Source organism: Gossypium hirsutum, chromosome A04, assembly GCF_007990345.1.
Source record: "Gossypium hirsutum isolate 1008001.06 chromosome A04, Gossypium_hirsutum_v2.1, whole genome shotgun sequence".
Lineage (NCBI taxonomy): Eukaryota > Viridiplantae > Streptophyta > Magnoliopsida > Malvales > Malvaceae > Gossypium > Gossypium hirsutum.
This window is the reverse complement of record NC_053427.1, coordinates 83,550,045-83,565,456: the sequence shown is the minus strand read 5'-3', so window position 1 is coordinate 83,565,456 and position 15,412 is coordinate 83,550,045. Positions and strand designations below refer to the sequence as shown.

The window sequence follows — 15,412 nt, the reverse complement described above, 5'->3', positions numbered from 1 at the left end:
TAAATACTGAATATGTATGTGTTTGACATCATAGTATCTAGGGTACCCTAGATTAGTAGTCATAATACGGTATTATTTTTCCTTTTCAATTACCAGATTATGAAAAGTTACAAAATGATCACCCAATTATTCAGGTTTTATCTTTTCTTTAATCACCCAATTATCTTGGATTTTTGGATGTTTTCATTTTTACTTGCACACTCATGATCAAAAAAGAAAAAAAATATATAGTTGAGTGATTATTTTATAACTTTTCATAGTTTAGTGACCAAAAAAGGAAAATAAAAACATAATTGAGTGACCATTTTGAAACTTTTCATAGTTGGATGACCAAAAAAGAAGAGTGACTACTAATGTAATTTACCCTAATATTTATTGACTGAGTTTGGGCTATAAGGGGGTAAGGATAAGGGGTTCAAAAATTAAACCCAAAATTGATGTCAAATAAAGACTTGAATATAAGTACTTTGTCACTTCACTTGTGGTTCAATGATAGTAATAACAATGTCATTTACTCTTAAGAGCAAAAGATGACTTATAAGTAACAAACTCCATGCTGTTTTATCAGCAACATGAACAAATAAATGCATGCATAAGCATATTGAACAAGCATAAAGAGCAGAATTGTTCACAAGAGCTAATCAACACAAATTCTAAATTAACTTTCAAACACTCCATTCTCGAGTAAACTGTATACTTAAAGTGAATCAATGAAGCCTAAGAACTTTCGAAGCCGATTACCAGCCTATAAATAAATCTTGTTCTCAAGAACAAATGAAAACAAGGCTAGTTCTACAGACCAGAAATAAACTACAGGATATATATGGTTTCCCAACTTTACCCGTAAAAGTTATACGTCATCCATGAACTTGCTTTTCGTTCCTTCAAACCATCAATTGACTGAAAGCATACTGAAAGATTCATTAGAAACAAAAACCAAGCAATAAATTTGAAGATTCACACGCACTCACCTATACTGTGAAGGTACCGATAGATGAGATCCTTCAAAGCCAATACAAATTCAGAAATAATTTCGAGTCAGCTAACTAATCAATATGATTGAATGAAAGCAGTTCCTGCGAGAGGAAAACATAATTCATTTCCACCATAACGAATTGGATATGAACCCTATATTCAATGATTTAAGTGATAAAGGAATAAAGATCCTCTCATATGGGGTATATATGTATATGGTAACTGCTCTTAAACCTGGCTGAGAGTTCTCACCCATCAAATACTTTCCTGAAATGAACTAAACGAAATTAACTCTTTAATTCACCAAATTCAATACCCAAGACCTGTGATTTTTGAGAATAGTCATTATCACAAAAATCTACCCGATCCATCTCTAGATGGATATGCGACGTGTCAATAGACACCCTACATGTTACTGCATTTTGTTCTCCAAATAAAAGAGAACAGTTCTCGTAAAAACCATCTTTTGGTGGTAGATTTAGCAAAGAAGATCTTGGTGCTGACATCCTTCGTGTACTAGCAGTACTAGTTAAGCTTTCCCAGTCTTTAATCGTCAATAATAAACGATGCGGGCAGCCTAGAAGCTCTGACACATATTTCATGTCACCTTCAGCTAAAGCCTGCCGAACACGAGTAGATGATACTTGCCCCCTGTCTTTTAAATCTAAACGGTTCATATTTCTTGCATCTTGGTGCCTGTCCATGACAGAATTTATTATGTAAGCACCCATACCAAACTCATCACAGAGTCTCACCAATTCTGAGGCATCACCAGCAGCTTTATAGCCAAAGCGATAGTTTTCACCTGTGACAATTAGCCATTGAAACGACCTATTTCAAATTATCCGGATGAAGCTTTTACTCGATAATATCGAGATAAACAAAATCCTAAGAGTTGATATAGCTTTTAGTATACCTGCCACAACTCCACAAACTCCGAGCTCCCTTGCTAACTTCTCTACAAACTGCCTCGGACTAAGATGCCTAACGCTCATAAACTGTACCTGGAATTCCTTGGGAGCCACATTACCACAATATGGAGCCCAAGAGGAAAGAACACGCTCACGATCACATTGTGCAACTACGGGTGGCCTGTCCAAAACCGTACTAGTCTTTAGTGTAACGAAATGAAAATAGACAAAAAGCTTTACAGCATTACACAAATATTATATGTATGTATATGTGTATATTAACTTTACCTAGGGTCCCAACCAAGAACTTCAGCCATTCCTACAAATGACAAAAGGTATGGGGTTCCAACCTTTGATGCTTGAATTGCAAGTTCTCTATGACCAATGTGAAGAGCATCAAATTTTCCCAATGCCACTATCCCTCCTAGTGTAATAATATCAACAAATGACATAAATATAGTAACACAAAAATATGAGTTACGGTAAAATAGAAATGGAGAAAAACATGAAAAGAAACCTGCCACTGAGGATAGTGCTTCAGAGGGCTTCTCATGATCGTCTTCTCGTTGGCTTTACACAAAAATAAAATTTATTTAGATGCTTCGAAATACAAAAAAACTAACACAACCAATTCAAATAAAAAAAGGAACCCTACGTCAAATTTGAACACCCATTTAATTAAATTGATTGAAAAAAAAAAGAAATTAAAGCAAACTGCTAAAATTATGTAAAAGAAATAAGGGAACCTGAAGGAGTCGGGGGGAAAAGGAATGTCGCCGGGGGATTTGGATTGAAGACTAGAGGAAGAAACAAATCGAGGATGAAATCGAGGATTATGAGAATTATTATCCACAATCGCGGCGACGGTGGCGGCGGCGGAGGAGGGAAGATTAACCGAGAAAGAAGAAAGGTGAAAGATTCCGGTGGAGCAAAATCGTGAACCCAAATTTTGATGAGAGATGCGAGAGCCGCCACAAGCCAACATTTTTTGTCGAACTTTTATTGTTATTTTGTTAAAATAAATAAATAAACGAAGTGTAGGATGTGTTTTGCTGCAAAACTACATCGTACTGAAGAAGATGAAGTAACAGTAAGTAGCAACGGGTAGGGCTTTTGCGGCTTTGCGCTTTACACCATTACTGATTTTATTTTGGGCTATTTTCTGCTACTTGTCTTATTTAATTAATTTCGACGAAAAATATTTCTAAATTTTTCTATCATCCGAAATTTATGATTGTCGAAACCATTTTTTTGAAAATGGAAAATCGACTTTTGAAAACGAAAAGTTGAGAGTCGTCACCAATCGTTTTTAATAGAGTGTGATTAGATCACCTTAAAACACGGTCGTTTTTAATAAATAAATAAAATTTTTAAAACGACGATTTTGGTCTGCGAAAATAGAAAACCGGTTCGGAGTCAGTTACGTACGAGGAAGGATTAGCACCCTCGACACGCCCAAAATTGGTACTTGATTGATTATTTAGTGTCTTAATGTCGAAAATTAAAGATTTAGACAGAGTTCAAAATGCGATCCTCCTTTTATTGGCTTTTAAAACATTTAGGTAAGTTAAATGTGTATTAAAGACCATCTCACCTCAAGGTAAAACATTACATCCAGCACGTTAGGACACAACATTTTTGACCCTCAATTGTAAACTTGCCTTTAAACGTGCGTTTTAACCTTAAGAGGATATTCGAATATTCAAAACAAACAAAGAAAGCGAAACCCAGTACGTTAGGGTACGATTCTTCGAATTCTTTAACTACCGAACATTGCCTTTATTTTGAAAATTTTTGAGAGTGAACTGGTAAGAGGATATTTGAATATTCAATACAAACAAAGAAAGCGAAACCCAGTACGTTAGGGCACGATTCTTCGAATTCTTTAAATACCGAACATTGCCTTTATTTTGAAAAGTTTTGAGAGAAGATCAATGGATAAATAAATTAAGGACATAATTTTTAAAAAAAATGATGATAATAGACAACATGAAAATAATAATATGAGAATAATGCTAACCATATATAAATAATAAAAAATAATAATAATAGTAATTAATAGAAATAATTAATAAAACAACAGTAATAATAAATACAATAATGTAATAAACATTGTGCTAATAGTATTAATAATAATATTAAAAACATGATGATAATAACAAAAAATATGTTGACGATAACATTAAATATGGGGGATAATAGTAAAAAAAATTGGAATAACAATGTTAAATTAGTAATAGTGAGAAATAGTAAATAATAATAATTTGATATAAAATGGTAACCGATAATAAACAATGGTATAAAAAAATAATATAATAAGTCTATGTATAATAGAAATTTATATTTAAAATAATTAACTTCGCTTAAAAAATATATATTTACATAATAAATATATAATAAATAAATAATATAATAATATGAAACATAACTCAAATTAATTAAATTAATAGAAAATAATAAAAAACAAATATAAAAATAATGAGAATAAAGCTCAAATTAACTAATTTAACAGTAAAATAACAAAAATAAAAAAGGGGTTAAATTGAATTAAAAATGAAAACTTTGGGGCCAAATCAGAAAGGAAATAAAATCAGAGGTAAACTCCCTCTCTTTTCCCTTCTTTCGTTTGTGTAAAGAAAAAATGTGAACGCCAAAGTAAACAAAATTGAATAATATAAAAAGTTACCTTAAAAATCTGATTTGTATTCTCTTTGATTTCGTATGTGTATTCTCTAAAAAAAATTCCTCCTCTTTACAATAGTTTTTCCATGGCTTTTATAGCCAAATTTTACAATTTATAACAAGTAGGGTGATGGAGTTAGTGGGGGTGATGGAGGTAGTGGATGGTTTAGTAGGGTGTGGGGGTGATGGAGGTAGTGGATGGTTTAGTAGGGTGATAGAGTTAGTGGTCGGTTTAATGGGGTATTTAATTTGAGCTGGTTTGATTGGGCCCGGGCAGAAATTGGGCTCAACAGCTGCCCCTCTTTGCTCATTCTCGTGTAACGAGAATAGAGCAAATATTTTAGAAGGGCCAAATTTGCCTAGGCTGGCTGAGTCTTGTCTTCTTTGCCGCAACCCACCGCACCTTATTGCTTCAAAACGCTTCGTTGCTGCTTCACAGAGATGTGATCTGCTGTAACTTGATCTGCTTTACTCTTACTCAGTAAAGATAAGATCTGGTATGTTTAGCCTGCTCCACTCCTGCTCAGTGAAGATAAGGCTGATGATTGGAATCTACTCCATTGCCGATACATAGAGATAAGATTCATCAAAATTTGATCTGCTTTGCTCCTGCTCAGCGAAGATAAGATCTAGTATATAGCCTGCTCCACTCCTGCTCAGTGAAGATAAGGCTAGTGGCTGAAATCTGCTCCATTGCCGATACATAGAGATAAGATTCACCAAAATTTGATCTACTCCGCTCCTGCTTAGCGAAGATAAGATCTAGTATTTAGCCTGCTCCACTCCTACTCAGTGAAGATAAATCTGATGATTGGAATCTGCTCCATCGCTGGTACGTAGAGATAAGATTCTCCAAAATTCGATCTGCTTCACTCATGTTCAGTTAAGATAAGATCTAGTATTTAGCCTGCTCCACTCCTGCTCAGTGAAGATAAGGCTTATGATTGGAATCTGCTCCATCACCAGTACGTGGAGATAAGATTCTTCAAAATTCGATCTGTTTCACTCTTGCTCAGTGAAGATAAGATCTGGTATTTAACCTGCTCCACTCCTGCTCAGTGAAGATAAGGCTTATGATATCTGTAATCCTGCTACATTGTCCACTGGGGAATCCATCTGTAGGAGAGTGATATGCTTATGCTAGATGATTAGGATGCTATGACTAATATGAATCAAATGCTCCTAACTACATGTATTATAGATGTTAAATGCACAACATGCAAAATGTCATGAGAATGATCCATTTTAATTTTTGGGCTGTCATCGCTTGTTGTTTACTAAGGTAACATCCCTGACATATGCCTTCTTGTTTAGCTCGGTAGAAAAAGACTTGAAGATGCAGTTAATCCCTTATTTCTCACACGTTTCTAGCCCTTTTAAGCTCGGTGAGTTCTAAATAATTGTCCTGTTTCAGGTTCTCGTATTGTTTAGAAACCTTTCAGAGTAATATGCAAAACCTTCTTTTGAGAGCATTATTAGTTCATTAATCATTATTTCAATAAAAATACTCGAAAAAGATTATAGTGATAGGTAGAACTGAAATTTATTCGAGTCAAAATTTGCAAAAGATGTATCAACAAAGAAAGCAAACATTGTTTGAGATACAAAAACGGATGAAAAGGAACAGAATAGGTGTCCCAGATTTCGCAGTTTGAGCTTCTCTGCACGAACTCCTTAAGGACCGTTTTAAACTTGGCACGTGCTCAAGGGATCTATAGCATTTTGTTGATGCCCCAAGATGTAGCTTATCTCCTCTTTGTTGATTCAAGTGTAGTGAGACTGCCGCTTGCCCTAGTTTGGATCGAAATTTAAATTGCCCTTTGCGGGTTTTCAATTCAAAACCCCTTTGGTCTCAAGGCGCCTTTTTACGGGTTTTCACCTTGGCCTCTCCTTTTTTTTTTGCGCCCTTTACGGGTTTTCACCTCAACTGCTTTAAGCAAAATATCTTTTGACAGAATCCGAATTTATTGAGTTAGGCAAGCTCTTGCCATCCATCTTTGCTAGTATCAATGCCCCTCCAGAGAAAGCCTTTTTTACCACATAGGGTCATTCCCAATTTGGCATCCATTCCCCCCTGAAATCCTTTTTGCATAGGGTAAATCTTTTTCAATGCTAAGTCTCCCTCATGGAACACCCTGGGGCAAAATTTTTTGTTGTAGGCTCGCATCATTCTCCTCTGGTACATTTGACCATGACGAATAGCCTTCAGCCTCTTCTCTTTAATCAAGTTTAGTTGATCGTAACGAGATTGGATCCATTCTACTTTGTCTAACTTTAGCTCTGATAAAACTCGGAGAGAAGGGATTTCGACCTCAATAGGTAAAATTGTTTCCATCCCATAAACCAATGAGAAATGTGTTGCCCCGGTAGAAGTTCTGACAGATGTCCGATAAGCATAAAAGGCAAATGAGAGCTTTTCATGCCAATCTTTGTAAGTCTCCGCCATCTTCCCCACAATCTTCTTGATATTCTTATTAGCTGCCTTAACCGCCTCATTCATTTTCGGGCGGTATGATGATGAGTTATGATGTTTAATGTTGACCCGACTGTAGACTTCTGCTATTGCACTATTGTTTAGATTCAACGCGTTGTCAGATACGATTCTTTCTAGCATACCATAACGACATACGATCTCCTTCTTCAGGAACTTGTTGATTCCTGACTTTGTGACATTGGCGTACGAAGCAGCCTCTACCCATTTGGTAAAGTAGTCAATGACCACAAAAATGAATCGATGTCCGTTGGAAGCCTTTGGCAAAATTGGCCCAATGACGTCCATGCCCCACATTGAGAATGGCCATGGAGAAGTCATAACATGGAGGGGTGAAGGAGGCACATGAATCTTGTCTCTATAAATTTGACACTTATGGCACTTCTTAGCGTAATTGATGCAATCTCCTTCTATTGTAGACCAGTAATATCCGAATCTCATGATTTGTCGAGCCATTGTGAAACCGTGTCCCACAGACACCATCATGGACTTCCTCTAGAATTTTCTTTCCCTCAACAACGTCAACACATCTTAACAACACCTGATCCTTTCTCTTCTTATATAGGACCTCACCGTCTAGGAAATAGCCACTAGCTAACCTCCTCAATGTTCTTTTATCATTTTTGGTTGCTTGATCTGGGTACACACGGCTCTTCACATATTGTAAGATATCATGATACCAATGATGATCATCTCTCTCTTCCTCTTCATCGACATTACAGTAGTGAGCTGGAGCCTCACAAATACTCATCTGAATTAGCTTCATATTCTCTTGTTCATTTACTTTGATCATGGAAGCTAGTGTAACCAAGGCGTCAGCCATCTGATTCTCGTCTTGCAGGAGGTAATGAAATGTAATATCATCAAACTCTTCAATTAACTCCAAGATTAACTTTCAGTAACTGACCAATTTGGGATCTCTCGTTTCCCACTCGCCTTTAAGCTGATAAATTACCAATGCAGAATCTCTATACACTTCTAATACTTTGATTTCGCGGTCTATAGCTGCCCGAATTCCCATGATACATACCTCGTATTCTGCCATGTTATTTGTGCAGTCAAAATCCAGCTTGCAAGTGAATGGATAATGATCTCCATTTGGGGATATCAGTACTGCCCCAACTCTATTTCCAACGGCATTTGATGCTCTGTCAAAATTTAATTTCCAAGAATGATCTTCAGGCATGTATCCTTCAGCAATTGCTACATATATTAGATCTTCATTGGGAAAATTGAAATTCAAAGGTTCATAGTCCTCAAAGCTCTACTGGCTAGGAAATCTGCTATTGCACTCCCCTTCACAGCTTTTTGGTTTACATAGACTATGTCAAATTCGGAAAGCAGAATCTGCCATCGGGCTATCCTTCCATTTAAAGCGGTTGACTCCATCATGTATTTGAGAGGGTCTAGCTTTGAAATTAGCCAAGTTGTATGGTACAACATGTATTGCCTCAACCTTCGTGTTGTACAAACCAAAGCATATCATAGCTTCTCAATTGGTGGATACCTCATTTCACACTCAATGAATTTTTTACTGAGGTAATATATCGCTTTTTCTTTTCTCCCAGTCTCATCGTGTTGGCCGAGCACACACCCCATCAAATTATCAAATACTGTTAAGTACAGTATTAATGGTCTACCAGGGCTTGGTGGTGTTATCACTAGGGAACTGGACAAATATTGTTTAGCATTTTCAAAGGTTTTTTGGCATTCATCATCCCATACCCCAGGATTGTGCTTTTTAAGAAGACGGAATATGGGGTTACACTTCTCAGTTAGTTGCGAAATAAACCGTGCGATGTAGTTTAGTCTCCCTAGGAAACCTCAGACTTCTTTCTGAGTTCGTGGCGAAGGCAGCTCCTGTATAGCCTTGACTTTATCAGGGTCGACTTCTATTCCCTTCTCACTGACTACGAAGCCGAGTAACTTTCCGGACCTAGCTCCGAAGGTGCATTTTGACGGATTGAGCTTTAATTGGAATTTTCTCAACCTGAGGAACAATTTTCTCAACACTCGCACATGCTCCTCTTTAGTTCGGGATTTTTGCAATCATGTCATCAACGTAGACCTTAATTTCCTTGTGCATCATGTCATGGAACAAGGTTACCATGGCTCTTTGGTATGTGGCTCCTGCATTTTTCAACCCGAAGGGCATCACCTTGTAGCAAAACGTTCCCCATAAAGTTATGAATGTGGTTTTTTCCATGTCCTCAGGATGCATCTTGATCTGATTATACCCGGAGAACCCATCCATGAAGGAGAACAGTGAATAGCCTGTCGTATTATCCACTAGAGTGTCTATGTGAGGTAATGGAAAGTTATCCTTTGGGTTAGCCTTGTTTAAATCTCTGTAATCTACACACATCCGCACTTTCCCATCTTTCTTAGGGACAGGGACGACGTTGGCCACCCACTCTAAATAATTAACCACCTGTAGGAATCCAGCATTAAACTGCTTCTTGACTTCTTCCTTTATTTTCATTGCTACATCAGGTCTCATCCTTCGGAGCTTCTGCTGAACTGGCTTGCACTCCTTTTTGGTAGGGACACGGTGCACTGCGATATCGGTACTTAGACCAGGTATATCCTGGTATGACCATACAAAGACGTCCTTGAATTCTTACAACAGCTCAATGAGGTTCTGTCTTGTTTTCTCGTTAACGCAAGTGTCAATTTTAACTTCCTTCCCCTCTTTCAGGGCCACAATCTCAGTAGTCTCTTTGTGTGGCAGGATTTATTCCTCTTCTCGCTCCACCATCCTTAACAAATCGGGAGATAAACCACAATCCTCGTCCTCTTCAAAATCCTGAAATCCCTCAAAGCACATGTCTCGCTCCAAAGGAGATTCCGGGCTCGCATCAGTATTACTCATGACGTTGACATCCGGGGGCCTATTATGAGTATAAGAGAATATCCAAAGAAAACGAAATAAATAATTCCTTTGTATGGTATGATTGTGTATGAAATAAAAAGGAAGAAAGAACAATTGCTATAACCGATATATGAAAATGTATTTTTTATTAAAAATAATAATGTTTGAACATGAGCCTATTTCACAAAAGATTCTTATTGTCCCTAGGCTAGAAGACAACAGGTGGGTTTTGAATATTACTCTGTGTTAGCTCTAAAGGTTACAGGAATTTCTTTCTCAGTCCAGTTATCCAAAACACTCCCAGGCTCATACGGGCAAATGCCTGATAAATTCCTTTCCATTGCTTCCTCTTCAAATGTGGCGTTGATGCTCCAAATTCCCATCACATCTTCAGCTATTCCTTCTTTCACCTTATACTGTATGGAATGAATAAACCCTCCAAAGACAAATGTTTGAGAAATGTGGGGGAAGTTCATCGGTTCCCATCTGACTTCTGTCCCACTCAATCTCGCTCTCCGCTGTTCTTGTTTCCTTTCAAACTCCTTCTTCACTTGGCTTGCATCTGACCTGAATCCCAAACCGAAGCGATCCCACTTGCCAACCAAGATTGGCACTCTAATTTGTCCACGGAGGTGCCTCCCGAGTCCTCTGCCAGGTAACGCCCCTTTCCCAACTGTCAGCTGCAAGCTCATTTTCGTAGCCTCTGATATCTTAGGTATCAGAATCCTGCTTCCTTCAGCTATAAACGTTGTGTTTACAAACTCTAACGATTGAAATGAACATTCAACCGTTTCGTTGTCATTCTCTACGTAGGGTGTATCACTGGTAACTGACGCAATAATATCCTCCTCCGCATTTATTGTTATTAGCCGTCCCTCAGTAACCATGTTTAGCTTCTGGTGCAGCGAGGATGGCACTGCCCCAGCTGAGTGAATCCAAGGTCTTCCTAATAGACAGTTATAGGAAGGCTTAATATCCATCACGAGGAAATCTACCTCGTACGTGTTTGGGCCAATCTGAAAAGGTACCTCTATCCTTCCTATTACTTTCTTTTCTGTGCCATCAAATGGTCTTACTATGTTCTGACACGTCTTCATATGGGAACTGTCTATAGGTAAATGGTTTAACGTAGCCCAAGGTAATACGTTCAATGCGGACCCATTATCAACTAGTACTCCGGGTAGCGTATACCCCTTGCAACGTGTAGTGACATGCAGAGCCTTAGTAGACCCCCTACCCCCTGGTGGTATCTCATCATCGCTGAAGGAGATGAAATTCTCAGCGCTTATGTTGCCGACGAGACGATCTAATTTGTTAACTGAAATGTCATCCGCAACATAGGTTTCGTTTAACACTTTCGTCAATGCGTTGCGGTGGACCTCCAAATTTAACAGCAAAGCCAATACCGATATGCGATCCGGTTGTTGGTATAGTTGTTCCACAACACTATACTCGCTGTGTCTTAGGAGCTTCAAGAACTCCTTGGCTTCATTTTCCATCACTGGCTCATTAACCAGTGGTTATGATCTCTCTACTTCTTGCTTGAGATGACGGGTTTCCCTTTTGCTGGTTTGGCTCCTGCGTGCTAATCGAACCCTCCTTCTTTGAAACTGCTATACTACAATTATAATTCTAAGGCACCCTATGGCTATCTTTATAAGGGGAAACTGTTGGCTTCCGGAATATAACTCTTGGTGTAACTCTTGCTTCTACTTCACTAATTTTGGGCTTCGATATAATTATCACTGGACGGCTAGCTCTGCAGCCTTCTTCACTTGACTCCCCTCCTAGAGAACATACATCCCCCTCTTCGACAGACTCGAGGAACTTCAATTCCTTATTATCCATTAGACCCTGTACTAGGGCCCTGAACTCAATACAATTCTGGATCTCGTGATCTTTCTCATGATGGAACTCACAGTAGTTCCGTGTATCTTAGATTTTATCCCTCAACCCCTGCGGGGCTAAACTTCTCTTCTGCATTTCCTTCCAAACTAGCTTCAATGGGGTTCTCACCTCCACGATATTCAGTTTGACTTTCCTCCCCATATTCTCAATTATCGTGTTTACCCTTTTATCAGTATGACTGGGCAACGAATTTCCCATACCAGGTGTATCATCGAATTTTACAATACCTACTTTGATAAGCCTTTCTACGCACCTTTTGAACGAGGTACAGTTTTCTATCAAGTGCCCCGTAATCCCTGCGTGGTATTCGCACTGAGCATTTGTGTCGTACCACTTAGGGTATGGGGGCTGTAACGGCTCTAAGTGGAAATGAGCCACTACATGTGCATCAAACAGACTTTTGTACAACTCCCTATATGTCACTGGTATGGGAGTGAATTGAAACTTCTCTGTATTCTGTCTCGTGTTAGGCTCCTGCCTTAGTGAGGCCTGCTGGCCTGTGACTATCGCCCTTGACTGATTAACAATGGCAGGTTTTGCGTAGCCTGAGCTCACATTACCTACTTCATTCTCTCTTTTCTTCGGGGATGACCTTCTCGTGTTCTCCCCAACTTATATCTTACCCGATCTTATGGCATTTTCTATCATTTCACCAGACATTACTATGTCCGCGAAACTCTTGGTTGCATTACCTAACATGTGAGTAATGAAAGGCGCCTTCAATGTATTGATGAAGAGCATGGTTGTTTCTTTTTCTAGCAACGGTGGTTGGACTTGTGTAGCAACCTCTCTCCATCTCTGAGCATACTGCCGGAAGCTTTCGTTTGGCTTCTTCTCCATATTCTGGAGTGTGATCCGGTCAGGTGCTATATCCGTTATATGGCCATACTGCTTCATGAAGGCTTGAGCTAGGTCCTTCAACGACTTGAATTGGGTCCTACTCAATTGATTGTACCATTTCACTGCAGCCCCACTCAAACTATCTTGAAAACAGTGAATCAACAATTGGTCGTTGTTGACATATCCTGTCATTCTTCGACAGAACATTGTAATGTGGGCCTCAGGGCAGCTAATCCCGTTGTATCTTTCGAATTCTGGCATCTTGAACTTTGGAGGGAGTACCAAATCTGGGACCAAACTCTAGCATCACTCCGCATTGGTAATCAGCGCTTTCCAATGCTTTGAACTTCTCCTCCAACCATTTGCATCGATCTTCGAACTATTTTGAGAGCTCAGCTTTTGCTTTTTCCTCTTCTGCTGCATCGTCGAAGTCGGGGACATAGAGGATTACAGGATGGTCTCCAGGGTATGAACCTGAACCTATTGGGAAATTTATCGGTGCTAAACTGCCGGTTTGATACAGGGGTTTAACGTTAACAGACACCCTTGGTGGCTGTACTTGCATGTTCATTGGGGCAAAGCTTGTAGGACAAGCAGAGTCTTCCTTGTCATTCCCAGTATCAACTATTGGGCCTTTTCCTTTGTCAGGTCCTCCCCTAAATAGCTGTGTCAACTGGCTTATCATGTTGTTCTGGGATTCTAGCATGCTTCTCTGGGATTCCAGCATCTGATCCCTTATCTCTTGTTGGATCCTGGCCAATTGTTCCTACATCTGCAAATGCAACTACTCTTGCATTTCCTTTTGCATCTGTTCTAATTTTTCCAACCTCTGATCCATGGCTTTTTTCTTTCTTCGAGTGTAATAGAGATGTTCCAGGGTAATTAGAAATAACCTCTAGTTAATAGGGTTTTTTTTGAATTAATGCACATGATGTGATGTAATGCAAATGCATGGGATGAATACAAAAGAAGACGTCGACTCTGATTCAATTCCATTTAGAAAACTTTACTGGAAAATAAAATCTTTTACATAAAGTGGATTACATATACGGCTTGGTGCTAAATTCCATTACCGAGTTGCGGCTACGATGCTTGTGTAGTGCATTCTCCAACTCTGCCGCCCTTTTCTGATCGTGTGCTCTCTGACCATTTCCGGATAACCACATTATCCTCAACTTTATCAAGGAATTCGCTCTCCATGGCAAAACTTTCTATTAGCAACCGAACCGTGAATCGACACCTCCTTTTTATGATGAAAATGCTATGCAATATGATGCAAACATAAACAAAATGAAACACGTTAGTACAGGAGAAATAAACAACCTAGAACACCTATCTGGGTAACCACTAAGGTTTGGTGTAGCCCTAACTAGGGTAGGCTCCTAGGGTTTACTATATGTGGTTCAGTTCTAAAGAAAAGGGTATCTGAACCAGCAGATTCCTCAATCCTCACCCATTATAGGCTCATATGGACCAAGTCGATTCAGGGGGATACATTTCCCTATGGCCATGCGGAGGTGAAAACCTCACGAAGACATAGGAACGGATGTATCCCGGAAGCGATCCCCTAGCCCATGCGGAGGTGAAAACTTCACGAAGGCATAGGTCCTCACTCCCACTTAAAAGGTGTGACCACAACGGTCATGCAATATGATGCAAGAATATATCAAAAGACTCGACAAATAAAGTAAAACCCACATGATAAAAACTGACAAAGACACAGAAAATGCAATAAGAGGATCGTAGATTTAGAAACCAAATTTCCAATTTTTGACAAAAAGACAGAAAACAATCAATTTACAGCTCGACTCTCTGATGTCCCCAGTGGAGTCGCCAACCTGTCGAAACCATTTTTTTGAAAACGGGAAATTGACTTTTGAAAACGAAAAGTTGAGAGTCGCCACCAATCGTTTTTAATAGAGTGTGATTGGATCACCTCAAAACATGGTCGTTTTTGATAAATAAATAAATTTTTCAAAACAACGATTTTGGTCTACGAAAATAGCTATGTAATGCCCCGTACCCGAGACCGTCGCCGAAGTCGAAAACGAGGTGTTAACAGACTTAATTCATTACTTCAACGGCTCAAACAATTTATTTTTAAAATTTCCAGTCAAGCTAGCAATCTGCGTCACAGTTGCTTAAAAATTCATATCTCGAGTTCCGAAACTTGAAATCCAATTCGGTAAATTTTTTCTGAAACTAGACTCATATATCTATTTACTAATTTTTTTCTATAATTTTTGGTCCAGCCAATTAGTACAGTTTATTAGTTAAAGTCTCCCCTGTTTCAGGGTTCGACTGCTCTGACCTCTGTGTATTACGAATCAGATATCTCCCTGTACAGAGTTTCAATGACTATGCCGTTTATTTCTAATAAAACTAGACTTAATAAGGAATCTGTACATATAAAGTATGACTTCTAATTATTTTTGTAAAATTTATGATGAATTTTTAAAGTCAGAATAGGGGATCCAGAAATCATTCTGGCCCTGTTTCACAAAAATTTAAACATCTCATAAAATATAACTCATATACCTGTTTTGTTCCACCTATATGAAAATAGACTCATAATTCTTCAATTCCATATTTTATTCATCATCTAATTATATCTCTACTATTTTTAATGATTTGTCAAACTCACGTCACTGCTATTGTCTGAATCTATTTTACGGTAAATTTTGCCTATTTAATGTTTTCCATGGATTAGCTAGCAATTTAGCACACATAACA

The 15,412-nt window shown here is 38.5% G+C and overlaps 2 protein-coding genes across 4 annotated transcripts; both read right to left on the bottom strand.

Annotated features, from left to right (window-relative positions):
- Positions 1 to 638: 638 nt before the first annotated feature.
- LOC107949010 (FAD synthetase 2, chloroplastic) lies at positions 639 to 3,034 on the bottom strand. Of its 3 annotated transcripts, none has more exons than XR_005925778.1 (6): positions 2,633 to 3,034; positions 2,404 to 2,456; positions 2,175 to 2,310; positions 1,892 to 2,067; positions 972 to 1,780; positions 639 to 911 (listed from the first exon to the last, which is right to left on the bottom strand). XR_005925778.1 is itself a non-coding variant. In XM_016883705.2 (5 exons), the coding sequence occupies exons 1-5, from the start codon at positions 2,869 to 2,871 to the stop codon at positions 1,263 to 1,265; spliced, it is 1,122 nt and encodes a 373-aa protein (XP_016739194.1). In that variant the 5' UTR covers positions 2,872 to 3,034; the 3' UTR covers positions 639 to 1,262. The 3 variants fall into 3 exon arrangements, 1 of the variants encoding a protein (XP_016739194.1); XR_001697617.2 differs by having other exon boundaries at positions 639 to 900; XM_016883705.2 differs by having other exon boundaries at positions 639 to 1,780.
- An 8,529-nt stretch (positions 3,035 to 11,563) lies between these two features.
- On the bottom strand, positions 11,564 to 12,940 carry LOC107948076 (uncharacterized). Its single transcript, XM_016882550.1, has 3 exons — positions 12,463 to 12,940; positions 11,886 to 12,384; positions 11,564 to 11,798 (listed from the first exon to the last, which is right to left on the bottom strand). The coding sequence occupies exons 1-3, from the start codon at positions 12,938 to 12,940 to the stop codon at positions 11,564 to 11,566; spliced, it is 1,212 nt and encodes a 403-aa protein (XP_016738039.1).
- Positions 12,941 to 15,412: the final 2,472 nt, after the last annotated feature.